General features: G+C 43.2%; 1 protein-coding gene across 4 annotated transcripts in view; it reads right to left on the bottom strand.

Annotated features, from left to right (window-relative positions):
• Positions 1-15206, bottom strand: part of LOC119387528 (fibronectin type-III domain-containing protein 3A) — a 75717-nt gene that overhangs the window by 57159 nt on the left and 3352 nt on the right. For 3 of the 4 annotated variants that reach the window (XM_037654941.2, XM_037654942.2, XM_037654945.2), the window contains exons 2-4: positions 4457-4510; positions 2442-2650; positions 991-1180 (exon numbers count right to left, since the gene is read on the bottom strand). In XM_037654941.2, coding sequence (XP_037510869.1) covers positions 991-1180; positions 2442-2650; positions 4457-4510 — 453 coding nt within the window. Of the gene's footprint in view, positions 1-990; positions 1181-2441; positions 2651-4456; positions 4511-14015; positions 14283-15206 lie in introns of those variants that run through there. The other variant, XM_037654944.2, reaches the window with a different exon arrangement.

The following is a 15206-nucleotide window of genomic DNA, read 5'->3' as shown; positions in this document are numbered from 1 at the left end:
TGAAAACATTTCTGAATTCCCTCAGCTCGCCTATAGGCTGTTTGCTCCCTCTTGCTCTCTTGTGATGCTGCATTCCATTCTATCACAGAATGTGTACATTGTACACAAGCTATAGACAAAACATAAAAATAAGAAACATAAAAATCAATCCCACTTTTGCACAAACAGCAAAGCGTTTCCAGCGATGGCATGCCTTAACATAGCACTTGCAGTCCTCGAACAATGCGGCACGGTGGCATGAGAATGCAAGGCTTATCGATAGAAGGAACAGCTCACATGGGGCTGGCAAACGTCTCACAACTGCTGGTGTGACCGACAGCACCGCCTGTGGGGGTGCAGATGCTGCACCTCCATGGTGCACGAGAGGAAGCAGATGCGAAACCATTAGCGTTACAAAAACATACCAGGTGTTTCAAAGTGATGGCTTGCACAAGAAAAATTCGTAAAGGCGTTGTACTCTGGCTCATGAGGCACATGCCAGTGGCATAGTGGAAAGTGTGTCTGGATTCTTTACTGGTGGTCCGAGTTCAAATCCGGCCATCTGATATTTTTATTTGTATTTATTCATTTGTTTACGCATATACATACAGGTATACAGACCATCACGGTGAAAGCAAAATATTTGCCTCGAGTGTCCCTATACTTGCTAAATCAATAATAATAATAATAATAATTGCTGGGGTTTAAACGTCCCAAAACCACGATATGATTATGAGAGACGCCATAGTGGAGGGCTCTGGAAAATTCGACCACCTGGGGTTCTTTCACGTGCACCTAAATCCAAGTACACGGGCCTCAAGCATTTTCACCTGCATCAGAAAATGCAGCCGTCGTGGCCAGGATTCAATCCTGCGACCTTCGGGTCAGCAGTCGAGCACACTAACCACTAGACCACCGCGGCAGGTTTGCTAATTCAATAAAACTGCGTATCAGCATTTGTAAAAGAGAACTTGCTGGCAATAGCAGTGCCTAATGGGGACAAATACTCACCTTGGACAAATTGCATTTGATCGCCCATCTGGAAAAAGATGGTCTCTCCCGGATTGATGTGCAAAAGCACCACATGCGGGGGTGCCACATAAGACGGAGCGGCAGCACTGACAGCACCCATGGGGGCAGCGCCATAGCCCTTCTGCACTGGGCCCTTGCAGCGCAGTCCGCTCTTTTCACCATTCACCACCTGCAAAGACAAACAGAGACACATGTTGAGTGAACTACAATAAGGAATTATTGCAATCGGGCCACATTTACAATCCAAGCATAAAGTAAGCATCAACCTGAAAGTAGCACCATGCCATAAAGGAAATGCACATGGGTTCCTAAATTTCTAATCTCTTAATTTCTACACACATACGGATACAAACTGCTAGAAAATTAATACCTCGATGGAAATAAACACAGCTATGGAGACCGAACTTTCCACTAATTTTCCACAAACTTTCCATGGGATGAAGACACTCACGTGCGCGCTGGGGCGCTAGCGAAAGGTTCGCGGGTAGCGTGTTTGAGACCCCTTACTTCGAGTATGCAGAATATAAACAGGAGCCTCATAAATGTCGTCGTAAGAGACAATTAATTCATCCTCGCACAGTGATCCGCTAACCTCCTGGTTAACCTGGATGGTAGAGCAACCACCTTGGATAGGCATAAGTCTCAGTTTCGAATCCCTTATAAAGGTGAATTTTCCGTAAGCTAGGAAGCTTTCCGAGAGATGCGTATGAATTTCCTTTGTAGTTTTCTGCTACGAATTGATGGATGGCAATTTCTCGCTTTTATGAACTTTGTTTCACTTCGCAAACATTTTCATATGTCAATCAAAGGTAACAGTGAAATCAGGCAACAATCGTAACAACTCATTTTAAGGAGTTAAGGCCACTTTATTTGATGCTAAACCCAGCGATCTTCCGGCTGTGAATTCTCTCGCAGCAAAAAGAAACTCAGATCTCTCGCGCCGCAATGGTCAGCAGTAAGCAACCAACATGATGGAAATTTTTCACTCTGTTCGTAGCGATGGAGTGATTTCTTGGTCGGGACCCATCGAAATTGTGCCGACAAGGCCGAGCCATCAAAATTGTGCCAACGTGTCTGTTTTGGTTACAGCCACTGTTGCGCACATTGAAATTAATTTATATAAGAAAGTTTTTTTTTAAAAGACAAAACATGCATGCTCCTTCCTGCCATCCATGAAAACTTCATATCAGGACGCACAGACTGTTACATTATGTTTAAACAATTATGCAGTGTCTACCACAAAGAGCGGCAGCAAGCAACCTTGTGCACCACGGCATTCGCGGAGCGAGAATCGCAGCCTATTCGCAGCCCATGCGAAACGAAACTGTCATTAGCCGCGGTTGTGAACAGAGCGAATGGAACATCGTTTTTTTTTTTTCACTGCAATCGCAGCATGTGAAATAGCCTTCAGAATGAGAAAGAGTGCGCACCTCCCAATGAGCTGGTGGGCGGGGTTCCACACGATCCCCGAGGGCCTCGGGATTGAGTGGCTGGGGCTGTGGCTGTGGTTGTGGCTGCAGCGTAGCCGGCTGCCTGGGTGGCCTAAAAGGTGCCTGCTGCTGCTGACCATTCAGGAGTGCCTCTGGGTTGCCGGGTGGGGCAGCCATCAGGGGCTCAGCTGTGCCTCCTCCACGGGACCCTGCACACCCAGCACCATTTATTTGTACCATTTCGCACAACACTACAGTACAAAAAAGTGGACAGCTTGCACTAGCAGTGCAAGTCTGGAATATATGCGGAGCTTGTGGCTGACCTATAATATTAGCTAGGTCTTAATTAACATGGTCTTAATTAGCAAGGCCTTCATTACATAATCTTAATTAACAATGCCCTCTCTCTCTGTTCCTGTGTGTTTCTCTCTCTCTGTTTCTTTTTCTCCTTTCTCTTCCATTATCTGTTCTGTGCTTCTCTTTCATTTTCTTCCGAAGGCACACGCATTATTCAAGAGATGCCTACATTGCACATCCATCGTGTCCCTCTCAATGGGTGTGCTGGCCACAGGCTTTATTTTCTGCCAAATTACTAGACGATACAGAAAGATGTACTATAACTACCCTCATTTCTCAAACATATGTCGCCAAGAGTGAACTGTCTATTTCTAGTCAATCCGAAGAAAAGAAGAGGACGAAGAGAGAGCGCACTGGCCAAGTTATTGCTTTGCACGCGTTAGGCGCAGCTTAGTTTTCCAGTCACGCGAAACGATGGAACGAAAAGCTAAGCAGCTCGCTGTTAAAAGATCTGAAGCATACACATTGCAAATGCAGAGGCAATATCACCAGACCAGTAGATAACGCTATTTCAAGTACAAGTGTGTCATGAAATAGTACCGGTCTCGTTTCACATCACAGTGCAAGAAACACAAAAGGAAAAGCCCTGTACTGAGGTATGCGTAAACACCCAGATAATGTTGCGCGACAAAACATGCGACGAACTGAGAGGCAACATCTCGCAGACGAAGCGGGCCTCCAGTGATCAGCTTGGCTTTGGTTTGTACAACGGCTCCGACAGCACCAGAGCGGCATCTTGAGCGAGGAGATCACGTCAAAGTGCAGCAAGCTTCAGGCTGTACCAATCAACTGCAAGGCCACTCGATTTCTGCTGGATAGCCGAAGTTCTACAACCTTTAATTTTTGTCTTGCATTTAGAATTCCATGACTAAGAAAGTTGAATACATTTTAACCCGTCTAGCACTGTCACTGTAATGTAAATGAGGTAAGGATAATCTGATTGGACAAGTCTTCACTAAATTTGTGAGTAAGCACTGAACTTAAGCCTATATTATTAATAAAAAAGTAAGCAGATATATGATTTGCCCACCAAATACGATTCGATCTCAAGACCGCTTTGTTTGTTAAAAACAAACAAAATAGTCTTAATGTATCAGTTATTGAACAACAAGACAAAACCAATAATTCCAGGATGATAATATATTGATCCTCTCCGTATATAGTTGCTTTGATGTTAGAGACAAGCAGAAGGGTGCATGAGGAGCTAGCAGCTGCTTTGTTGACCATACCGTCTTTTGTGCTAGGCTAAGTGTATCATTTTGTAAATAAATCCATTCCATTGTTACAACATCACTACTGTTATGAAGTACATAATTAAACATCGGAATGAACCCACTGACTTGTGCCACATGGACACAAAATGACCTAATAAATGAGTAAGCTTAACTATATGCACGGGATATAAACAATCTGTTCTAGCTGTCAATGCGAACTTATGACAGCAAGAACAACACATAGCAACTGAATAGTTCATGCGTCATAACAGAAGCGCAAACCAAACGGGTAAATTTCTTCACTACCGTGTACTTTGTGCGATTGTCCGCCATGCATGAAGCATTTATACACAATCTCCACCATGCAATGGGAAAACGACAATATTGAAATCTGGGGAAATACCAAAGTGCACTTTTAAATTAAATTTATTAAAATTTACTCACCAGTGCTTGCTATGGCAGGCATCGAGTCACGCTCTGTGTCACAGGCCACCGAACCTGAAAGGACATTAAAAATCATTCCATGACATATGAACAAAAAAACTTTAAAAAGAAGCTTCAGTGTCACTGTCCCTGTCAGAGCAAGAATGGAAGCAAACAAGATTTCATTTCGCCTATATTAAGAAACTACAAAGCTAATTGCTTGAAAGCACAGATATAAAGCCCCACAAAAGAGGTCACGTTTGATTCCATCACAGCTGCTGTTGCTGCTATTTTGTCAACATACTTGCTCTTTCATGATGAATCTCTACAGCGTGCAGTGAAGTGTAATTACAGTGGAACTTTCCTGCCCCTGACATTGTTACAAAATCCAAAACAACAATGAACTTTAACGATGCTTCTTGTCATCTCCGAGCAAACAGTGCTAGAAATGGAGGTAACCTTCCTTGAGTGGTCACAAAATGTGCATAATTATAATTTTGTCTCACGACAGACCCAGGTTAACCTCAAAGCATTCAGGAATTTTTCAAAAAATGGTCCCTTGCTAACAATACCAAACTTTTAAATGTGGATACTGCAGATCAAAATTTTTATAAGGAGTAAACGAAATGGTTGCCCCTTAAATAAAAAATTTATTCAACTACTCCTCCGAACTCCCTCACCAGCTGCAACCACTCACTACAAGTAAGCAGTCCAGCATTTAATACACTATTAATCCACTACACGCACAATTAATACACTAGTGGTCATTACGCCACTAGTCGTATTACAACATGCTTCTTGCAACAAAGCTAGACACCAACATTAGAACAAACGCATTTTACTTTTAAAATACTGAAATTAATTCACTCATTCCTAACAATGAAAACATTTGCCAATATACTTGACACACTCAAGCATGGCCTTCATACAGTAAATCGGCAGCATTTTATCGATAAGAAAAGTGCACATTTGATGAAATTACTAATAAAGATTTTACTAATGCTCAATGAGCAATGTATTATTCCTTCACAGTGTAGTTGGTCAAAACTATGAAGTCCACTAATTAATGCAGCAATATAGACTACAGTTACGAAAACACTGGCATTATTTCGAACTATAGCTGCGATGTGCATAGCGTACCAAAATTTGCACACTAAGGGGAGCAGAGTAGCAAAATAATTAGCAACTTATTAAGAGCACGTATTTAGGACTATTGCCTTCATGTTGCATAAGTGTAGCATCAGAGTTTGTGTTCGTCAATGTGCTATAATGCCACATGAAGCACCCAGATAATATCAGGAAGCAATAAAAAAATTGCAGAAAAAAATGCTATTAAATGGCACAAGGAATATCCACAAATTCTGCAGTAAACTCCACTACATGAAATGGCATGTGCGCTATTCTAAGCAATAAAGGGCACCCAATGCTGCCTTTAGCATCTCAAACATTTCATTACACTTTCCACTGCAAAATAAAATTCTGTTTTCCACAGCGAGCACATATCTCATTGCTTCATCCATTTTCAATGCACTTATGAAAATTGCTACAAGCTACATCTCCATGATGCAACGTTGGTGTACGAATCTAGTTGACATTTTTCAGCAATGTGCCGGCTGCAACTAGCAAAAAGAATTGAGATTTTTATGACTTCCAAAAGTAAGATCGCTCAGTCTTAGCAACAACAAACACGACACAGCTGGCTTAAAAAGTGGGACAATAGAGCATGATAATTTTCAACACCTTTCCAAGAAAACAGACTCAAAAGGCCACATGCTGTTGCTAGCTCTGTTCAGAATGACAGCATACCCAGCAAAGCAAAACAGACGAAAGAACTTGCACAATACTGAAGCTCGTGTTTTTGCGTCCATCACCGCAAGAACGAGCGCACAGTCTGGTTGCATTACGTCAGCATCAGCCAAAGATGAATAACTAAGCTTAAAAACAACGGCGATGGCGCAACTTCTGGCCATGTGCTCATTGCCAATTCCCAACTTGGTGAAGCGGCTGCCAATGACTCCTCTATCAACTAACATTCAACACAGGGCTGGGCAAGGATACTTTGAAATTGTATCGCGATACGATACAAGATACTCAGGCAAGAAGTATTTGAGATACAGATACAAGATACTGCAACACTGATTGTATCTGATATGATACATTCCAATTGTATCTTAAGATACTTCGATAAATTCTCAAATTTGTTAATATCTATATTATGCAGCATTAAACACCTATGCACATAAACGTTCGCTTGAAAATTTATTAACTGCGGCCAATAGTGTTTCATTTGAATGAAAACTCTGCTAGTATCTCAAAAGCTTTGTACTTCTTTTTCAAGGTATATCTGTTTCATTCCGAGACAACTTATTTGCGTTGTTTTAGCTGCTTAACATGACAGCTCTTTATACATTTTGCTAATAGAGGTACTTGCTTTTAGCTTTTGTAATTAGCCATAGGTCGGCAAAAAATGTGAAGCTCACTTAGACTCACTCATGAAATATATTTTGCCCTTAGGGCTCACTCGGACTCATACCCACCAAAATTTTCCTCAACTGGACTCACTCGGACTCACATTCACTAAATTTTTTCGCGACCGGACTCACTCGGACTCAAAATCAGCAATGTATTACTCACTCATACTCAGGCTCACGGCTTGATCTCAGTCTGAGTGAGTCTGAGTGAGTCGACTCATGAGTCCGTAGGCGCATGATTAGCTTTTTTATACCATGGTGCCACTGCGCTTTAACGCCAATATCTCGCATATTCGCTGCTCTACTTGGCACCTTTTCATCTCGTACTTTCAAATGCGACTTATTAGGGGTTGCTTCTAGTGAGGACTTTTTATTGTGAAAGAAGAGTCGCACGATATATTTTTATCAAGTAATTCCCATAGTTTTCACCGTCCGTAACTCACGCCTCTGATCAATAAATATTGAGCTCGCACATGAACGCTAGTGCCTTGAATTATGTGCGATTATACGTGAGTATAAACGTGAGTCGACGTTAGGCTGATATTAATGCCAAAGTAGATAGGAGCCCCATAGGTCGGCAAAATATGTGGAGCTCACTCAGACTCACTCACGAAATATATGTTGCACTTAGGGCTCACTCGGACTCAGACTCTTTAAACATTTCCTTAACCGGACTGACTCGGACTCAGACTCACTAAAATGCTTCACAACAGGACTCACTCGGACTCAGACTCACCAAAATATTACTCACCCGGACTCACTCAGACTCCGACTCATGGCTCGATCCGAGTCCGAGTGAGTCTGAGTGAGTCTATTCATGAGTGAGTGCCGACCTATGATGGAAGGTAGTCGCTGCTCTGCTTGCTGACCAACAAGCGGGTTGTCAACTAACCATACGAACTTCAATAAGCCTCCGCACGATGGCGCAAATACCGATGTGGAGTTCTACCTTGCTTTGGTAAACATATTACAGTTTTCGCCATAACGGATCACCGGACGGGTGTACGTCACGAAGAACATGTGCAGCCCAGTAACGTTTCAGACGTATTGTACAGTTGCGTAAGGCGCTGCAGGACACCACCGCTATTCACGTTATTGACACTTATAGATTCGATTACCTGGTGATTAGCAACAGTAAAAGGATTCAGGGAAACCTAAACAATGAAAACAAATATATCTAAGTAAAATAAAAAAGCGGTTCCGTATCAAACACAGCGAATAAGTATAGAAACACGATACCAGAGGCACCCCCAAGGGCTAATAATAATGGTTGCGTTTTACGTCGAAAAACCATATAATTATGAAAGACGCTGTATGTAAGGCTTCGGAAATTTTGACCACCTGGGGTTCAAAAACCTACATATAAGCACACAAGCCTCTACCATTTCACTCCATCGAAATCCAGCTACCGCGACCTTTGGGCCAGCAGTCAAGCGCCATGAGGTCTGGACCAGCGCGGCGGGTAACCCCTAATAGCTTGAAAATGGTGTAAAATGACTCTTTGGGATGCTCATAAAAAAATGGAGCATTTAATATAACAGTGTTTCTCCAATACCTTTGCGAACGTATTTAGGATGGCGCCTAATAATTTATGTTATTTTAATGCAAACTCAATTTTGCTCAATTATTTATCAGTAAGCAGAATTATCGTTACTGTATACTCCAGGCGCGCCCAAATTATTATATATTTGTTCTCAACATCACCATTACATAACAGTAAATTCAAGTGGAATATAAGTATATAAACTTATATTCCACCTGAAGAAGAACAGCAGCAGAAATGATGCAGACAGTTAAAACTATGGGGTATAAAGCAGAGAGCTTACATTGGCAGCACGTTAAAGGCATATTGCAGTAAGCAGACCGGCAGAAAAAAAACATTATAGAGCCATAGGTAATGTATGGGATGGAAAAGAATGACAGCTAAGAAATAACTTCTGCTAACACTCAAATCATGATTTTAAAGACTCTTTGAATAAAAGAAAAACTAATCGTCACAGTTGTTGCTTATTTCTGTTTGAACAGCGCGCTCCTTTCGCAAACGCGGCCGCTGCAGCGAGCAAAGCGAAGCACCCTACCGGCCGCCCCTTCTTTCCTTGAGATAAGCGCACGAAAGCGACGACGCCCTGTAGAGCGAACAGCAACGGCGTTCGCAGGGGCGGGGCGACGATCTTTAAAGCGCGCACGTCGCGCCATCTATGTGGCCACTAAGAAAGCATGCTGAATTACATGGTGTATATAAATTGCTCGCCGTTACCAGGCTGAGAGACTGTGCTGTCGTGGCCTAACATCTAACGCGGCGGGCTGCAAAGCGAGAGGTCGTCCGTTCGATTCCGCGCGTTGGAAAAAATTTAATTATTTTTCTTTGTGGCCTTTCTATATATATACATACTTATACATATACGGTGAATGACGGCGACGGACATTTTCCAGCCGAGACTGTCCATATAATTGCTATCGCAATAAAACAGACGTACGCCAAGATAGCGTCTGCTAGGTGAATGCTTGTTCTGTTAAATCCAGCATCGGTACCATTGGTGCTATAGCTGTTAGAATCGTATTTGCATATAAGTATACCTCATTGCAGCAGAAAGCACAGGACTGGGTTGATTGGTGGAACATGGGGGAGGCCTTTGCCCTGCAGTGGGCGTAGACAGGCTGATGATGATGATAACGGTGACGATGATATCTCATTGCATGCAATACAAGCTTACATTCACGACATCTTTCAAATCGCCGAAGTGTGAAAGCCACGAGGGGCAAAGCAACCCGCCATTCTTGCATTCTTCAGGCTTCGTAACGAAGCACCACACAAGAGGAACTTCGATAATGACTTTACAGCGGCATCAACATGTGTGCGAAAGACGCCACACGCATTGTCGTACGCAGCCCAGGCGAGTGGCTAAGTGCCAAGTGTCATGGCACTGACAAAACTAAAAAAAATCGATTAATCAAAAATTCGCTAGGCGCAGACGTTCGCGCGCTTGTCTGTAGAGACGACGCGAGCGCCACCTCGTAACCCTGCTCAACCAATATATAGGGACGCTCAGAGCTTATCGCCTATCCTCACTGGAAAACTCTTGCGGAAAGAAAATAATGTCACTGCCTTTAGTTTTATTCCCGTGACTTAGTGGCAGCGGTATCAGCTTGAGAAGCTCGAGCTCAGTCAACGTTTATTGCTTCGCACTGTGGTGGTGCGATCGCAGTATCTTGTATCTTAAGATACACGATACATTCTTCAATGTATCGGAAATACAGATACAGATACTTGTTTTACGAGACGTATCTCGATATAGATACAAGATACCCAAAAAGTATCTAAGATAGTATCGAAGATACATGTATCTTCGATACTGCCCAGCACTGATTCAACATAACCAAGAATAAGAGTAAAAGCAATACACTGTCACCACGAGCCAGAACAGCAGATGCCGGAAAGCTGCCTGCGTCCAAGGTTACATATTCCTGCCAGATATTAGACGGCCCAAGACATACCTCGGTAAAAGAATGCACATGGACAAGGATACTGGCACTTGCAGAACTTCCACATGTATTAGATGCATGTAGAGCACAATGTAACACAACGGGACCAGCGAAATTCAAATACTATTACAGTACAGCGGCGTGAGCCTCACTTATAAAAATTCACCTCCTCCTACTCCAAGGAGCAAAATTCCATCTTGTAATTTTTTGCAGCAAATAAGTCTTTCAGCAAGCAATAGATCAAATAAGCAAGCTATCCAGGGGTAACCTACCTGCATAGTTGAAGAGAGGAGAAAAAGCACAAGTGTATTCAACGACCACAACCACACGCATCCAGAAATACAACGAATAGGCTGTGACATGGAGTGTGCACGTGGCCTTGTAAGCCGATGCTGGACGCTTTCTCTTCGGGAAGAGATAAGACAAAACTGCTCAGCTCTTGCAACTGGCTCAATGTCAGCCCCAGAGCGAGAACGTACACTTCATTTCACTGCGCAGCAGTTGGATAAAAATGAAACAAGAATGTCAAGCGGCCAACGAACACGCACTGAACCAGACCCGCACAACATGACAAAGCGTTATCCTCTGACCAACTGTTGCACGTGTATTGCAAGCTATTTCAGGCCGTTGCTTCTCAAATGAAAACTCTGCTTTTTGCTACTGGCATGCCGTTTGAAATTGATATCAACACAGCTCAACGATGGAAGCTGCAAACTAGAGATGATGCAACAAACAAGCGATTGTCTAAAACTGGGGTATAATGAAACTGACATCCCATGTTTGAGATGCCACGAGAAGACAAACACACACACAAAAAGGAAGGCTTGGAACTGACATGAATGTAATGCTAACGTTAATATGCTAAAATTTCACCTTTTCATATTGGTTGAGGCTGGTTTGAACGGTACTGGACCAATAACATTTCCACAACAGATGCACCTTCCAGCATCAAAGACATCAATGCGAAACAATGAGAAACAGGTTTCAAACTGCCATTCAACTACATGAAGACTATCATTTCCAACATCGCTTAACAGATTTACCGAGTGATGGCCTCAACTTGACTTGGCTCAGACACCACTATGCTATACGAACACCATGTTTACTTAATCCAGTCAAAGAATATAGAACAAAGATACTTTGCATTTGTCAGAAAAGGCCACAACGGTTCATCACGCTGACTAATGTCAGGAAAAATGGTCTAACCTACACACTAAGCTATAAGTGCAACTGAAAATGGCAAACAAGACTTGATGAACATAAGCAGCTAAGTGCTCACATGATACTCGAATGTTTACAACTGGCAACAATGGTCCAATAGGGCAATCCCAAATGCGGCCCACATGTGTACACATAAGAGGGCCTCATCATGGTAAGTTCATTATCAGCGTGAAGCCAATAACAACAAGCCCAATAACCTTTAATTCCCTAAGGCTAGGCAGTGAAGCATGACATGATCTTGAGCAGCTTCACAACAAACTGGCGGCGAAGTCCAAAGTCTTGAAAACATACCTGCCTACGCAGTGGCAGTTAAAACATCCAGTAGACAATAACAAAGGTGAAAATTTAAGCCGTTTAATCACCAATGTCTAGTTTAAATTTATAGTTCAGTCGCTTAAAACTGCTTCTCTTTTCTTTTTTCAGCTGAATTACTAGCTTATCAAGAAAACATATTTGCACAAATCTGCTTAAGCTGTTGAATTTGTTATACACCATAAGTATGTTGCACATAAACACACATAAAACAATCACTCAGACATATTTTACTTTTATTCAGGCAAATTGGACACTAATGTAACAATGAGAACCATTTAATTATTTCATGGCTGCTGTCAAATGTGTTCAATGTGTGCACAGATTGGCCCCTACACCCACCAAAATGCAGTGAAATCCATTGTTATATCATATCTTCAAGACGTGCTTGAACTAATATCGCGCCGGAACTTGTGTTCTAGAAACTACTTTCCATTTCAAAATACAAATATATATATATATATATATATATATATATATATATGCTACTATAGCGCAAACTTCAGACGAGGGACGAAAGAACACAACACACATAAGCGCTTGTGTGTGTTGTGTTCTTTAGTCCCTCATCTTTGAAGTTCGCACTATAGTAGCATCAATGGATTACCAACTAGCCCAAACATATGCACATTGCTATATATACACACACATATATATATATATATATATATATATATATATATATATATATATATATATATATATATATATATATATATATATATAACCTAAAGAAACCAACAGACAGTGAACTTATTTGTATATTTTAGCTGTAGTGTAGTAATTATGACACAAGTAGAAATGAATTCAAGTGGATGAAAAATGAACTTGCCGCACGTCGGGACCGAACCTGCAATCTACTATATATACATGTAATCAGCGTTCTCTAGCAAATAAATTAAGCACAGGCACAGTTAAGCTCTGGTGATATGCACTAACTTTTCCGACATGCATCGCGAAGTCCGGCTACTACAACTGAAGACTGACCCAGATTGTGGAATGTTGCCTCGCGATGTCACTATAGAGTGAAAGGTTTGAGCCAGCGGAATAACTTTCACGCTTTTTTTTTTTTTTTCGTATGTACACTTTTCACAGCATAATGGCATCTAGACAACTCCCAATAGACTCAAAATGCCACGGAGTGACTGAATTTTACCTTCTGTCGTATGACGGAACGTCAAATGTAGTTTTACCATCGGGCAGCAACATGATCTCGGTACGCAACTACATAAGGTTTGTTTACAGTCTGTTTATACTTTAAAGGAAGGGAGTTGTAGCACCACATTCCTGACAGATATGAGCTCCGGAAAGGAACACACAAAAAGAAAGAAGAATCGCGTCATCGATACCACCTACTCGAAAAACGATGCCATCGCATTTCATCGCTGGCCCGAACAATATTGGAAGCGCCCGTTCTGTTCGGAAAAATACCGCAGCGCAGTGAAGGAGCAACGCGAAACAGTGGGAGGGCTGCGAATCGACGAGTGACCACAAAGTCGCGCGCCGAAGATTATTGCACGAGCCGCGCTTGTTTTTCCCCGCAAGCGTTCGGAACGCGTCACGTTCAGGCAACGTTCCAAGAAGAGCGAACGTGAACGGGGCGATACGCGCAGACATGCCACGCTTATATGCGCTGACGGTGGCCGTGTCCCGCAAGATGAGATCACATAGAAAAGTAGAGGCGGTGGGGGGGAAAAAAAGTGGGAGTGACGACCGATCGCACGCCAGGCAACCCCCCCGACCGCTGGGATCGTGCGGAACGGTCTCCAAGAGTCACAGGGGCACGCGGACAAGCGACGAATTCGAATGTCAAGCAGTTCGCGGCCAGAAACGTCAAACACGTCAGCGAAACAAGTCGCTGTGCTGCCTATGAGCCCGCAAGTGTCAAGACGGGATGGGGGGGGAGTCGTCGTGGCCTGAAAACAGCTGACGCCGTCCGCGGCGGCTGTGTTCTACACAACACAATGTCACACACAATGATCGGGACGAGCTGGGAATACCAATTTGAGAGCGACAAACCCGCTGGCCGTATCTAATCGGGCGAGAAAAAAAAAGAGGGGATAAAAGAGAAAGAAAAAAAAAAAAAACGTTACCTCATACTTGTGGGCAACATTCATCGCCGAGAGGCATATTGACACTCGGTCTGGAACTTTGTCGGCATCGGGCACGGCTGAAAACACGCCAGACAAACGTCGGAAGTGATTGTACGCCGGAACAATCGGCTCGGAAGCAAATTCCGAAGCTCCCAACACAAATGTGGGCCCAAATATCACGCCGCGACCGCACTAGCACTTTGACGTGTACGCTGCCTGGATACGAAACTAACTCGTGACGTCAACGTTCTTTCTCTTTTTCTTTACCCCGCCGTTTTGGCATTCCGCTATTGGTAAATTTCGTTCTTCCTCGGCATTTTCTATGCGGCAAGTGCTTCATTTTCCGATTCACGTTCGAATTCAGCCCCCTTTTTTATTTGCTGGAAAAGTCTAGAAATGCGCGCCGCAGTGCGAGAGCGTAAATATAAAAAAAGAAGCAAGAAAGAACCGCTGGTGAAGGCGAACCACGACCAAGGCATCCCTGACATCACTGCGGGGTCAGAGAACTGAAAACCGGAACCTACGTGGCGCGCATGAGGGCGGTCCCAGCTAGGATGGCAGCTGAGATGTCACAAAAACATTTCCCAGCCACCTGCTTTGTGGGCCACTCGGATTTCAAGTCACACAGACGCTTCACTGAGGAATGTCGCTAGCGTAAATGGCATATATATCGCTCGCTTCGAGCGGGACAAGCGACTGTCGACATTAAACATGGTGCTGCCCAGCGCGCATGTAACGGAACGAATACAAATCACACGCTATACACGCGCCTAACAAAGCCTTCCCTCGATATCACCGACAGATTTGACAACGTATACACTTTTTTTTTTCTTCTTTCTGTCTTACTGTGCCACCACAGCTTGGGCTCAAGGTGTTGCATTCCGTTATGAAAGGCTTCGTCAGAATAATGCTAGTGTCGACCTACTGTAGAAGAAAGGCTGATTGTAAAACAATATACGTTACGTTTTGAATAAGATTATCCGTAGCGAAACACGCCGGCGGCGAGCTCACGGCTCATTGCAGCCACTCCCACATTCCGCACTTTGGGCGCGAAATTTGAATTGCCACTTTCCGCACACAAAGCGCACGCTGGCTATGTAATGAAGAAAACACGCTTCAGCAGAAATAACGTGGGCTACTTGGCCACGGAATCGGTAAAATACGTGCAGCTTATTTTCTCGCCTAATGTTT

The sequence above is a fragment of the Rhipicephalus sanguineus genome, chromosome 3 (assembly GCF_013339695.2).
Source record: "Rhipicephalus sanguineus isolate Rsan-2018 chromosome 3, BIME_Rsan_1.4, whole genome shotgun sequence".
Classification (NCBI taxonomy): Eukaryota; Metazoa; Arthropoda; class Arachnida; order Ixodida; family Ixodidae; genus Rhipicephalus; species Rhipicephalus sanguineus.
The sequence above is the reverse complement of the archived record's forward strand: the minus strand, read 5'-3'. Positions and strand labels throughout refer to the sequence as shown.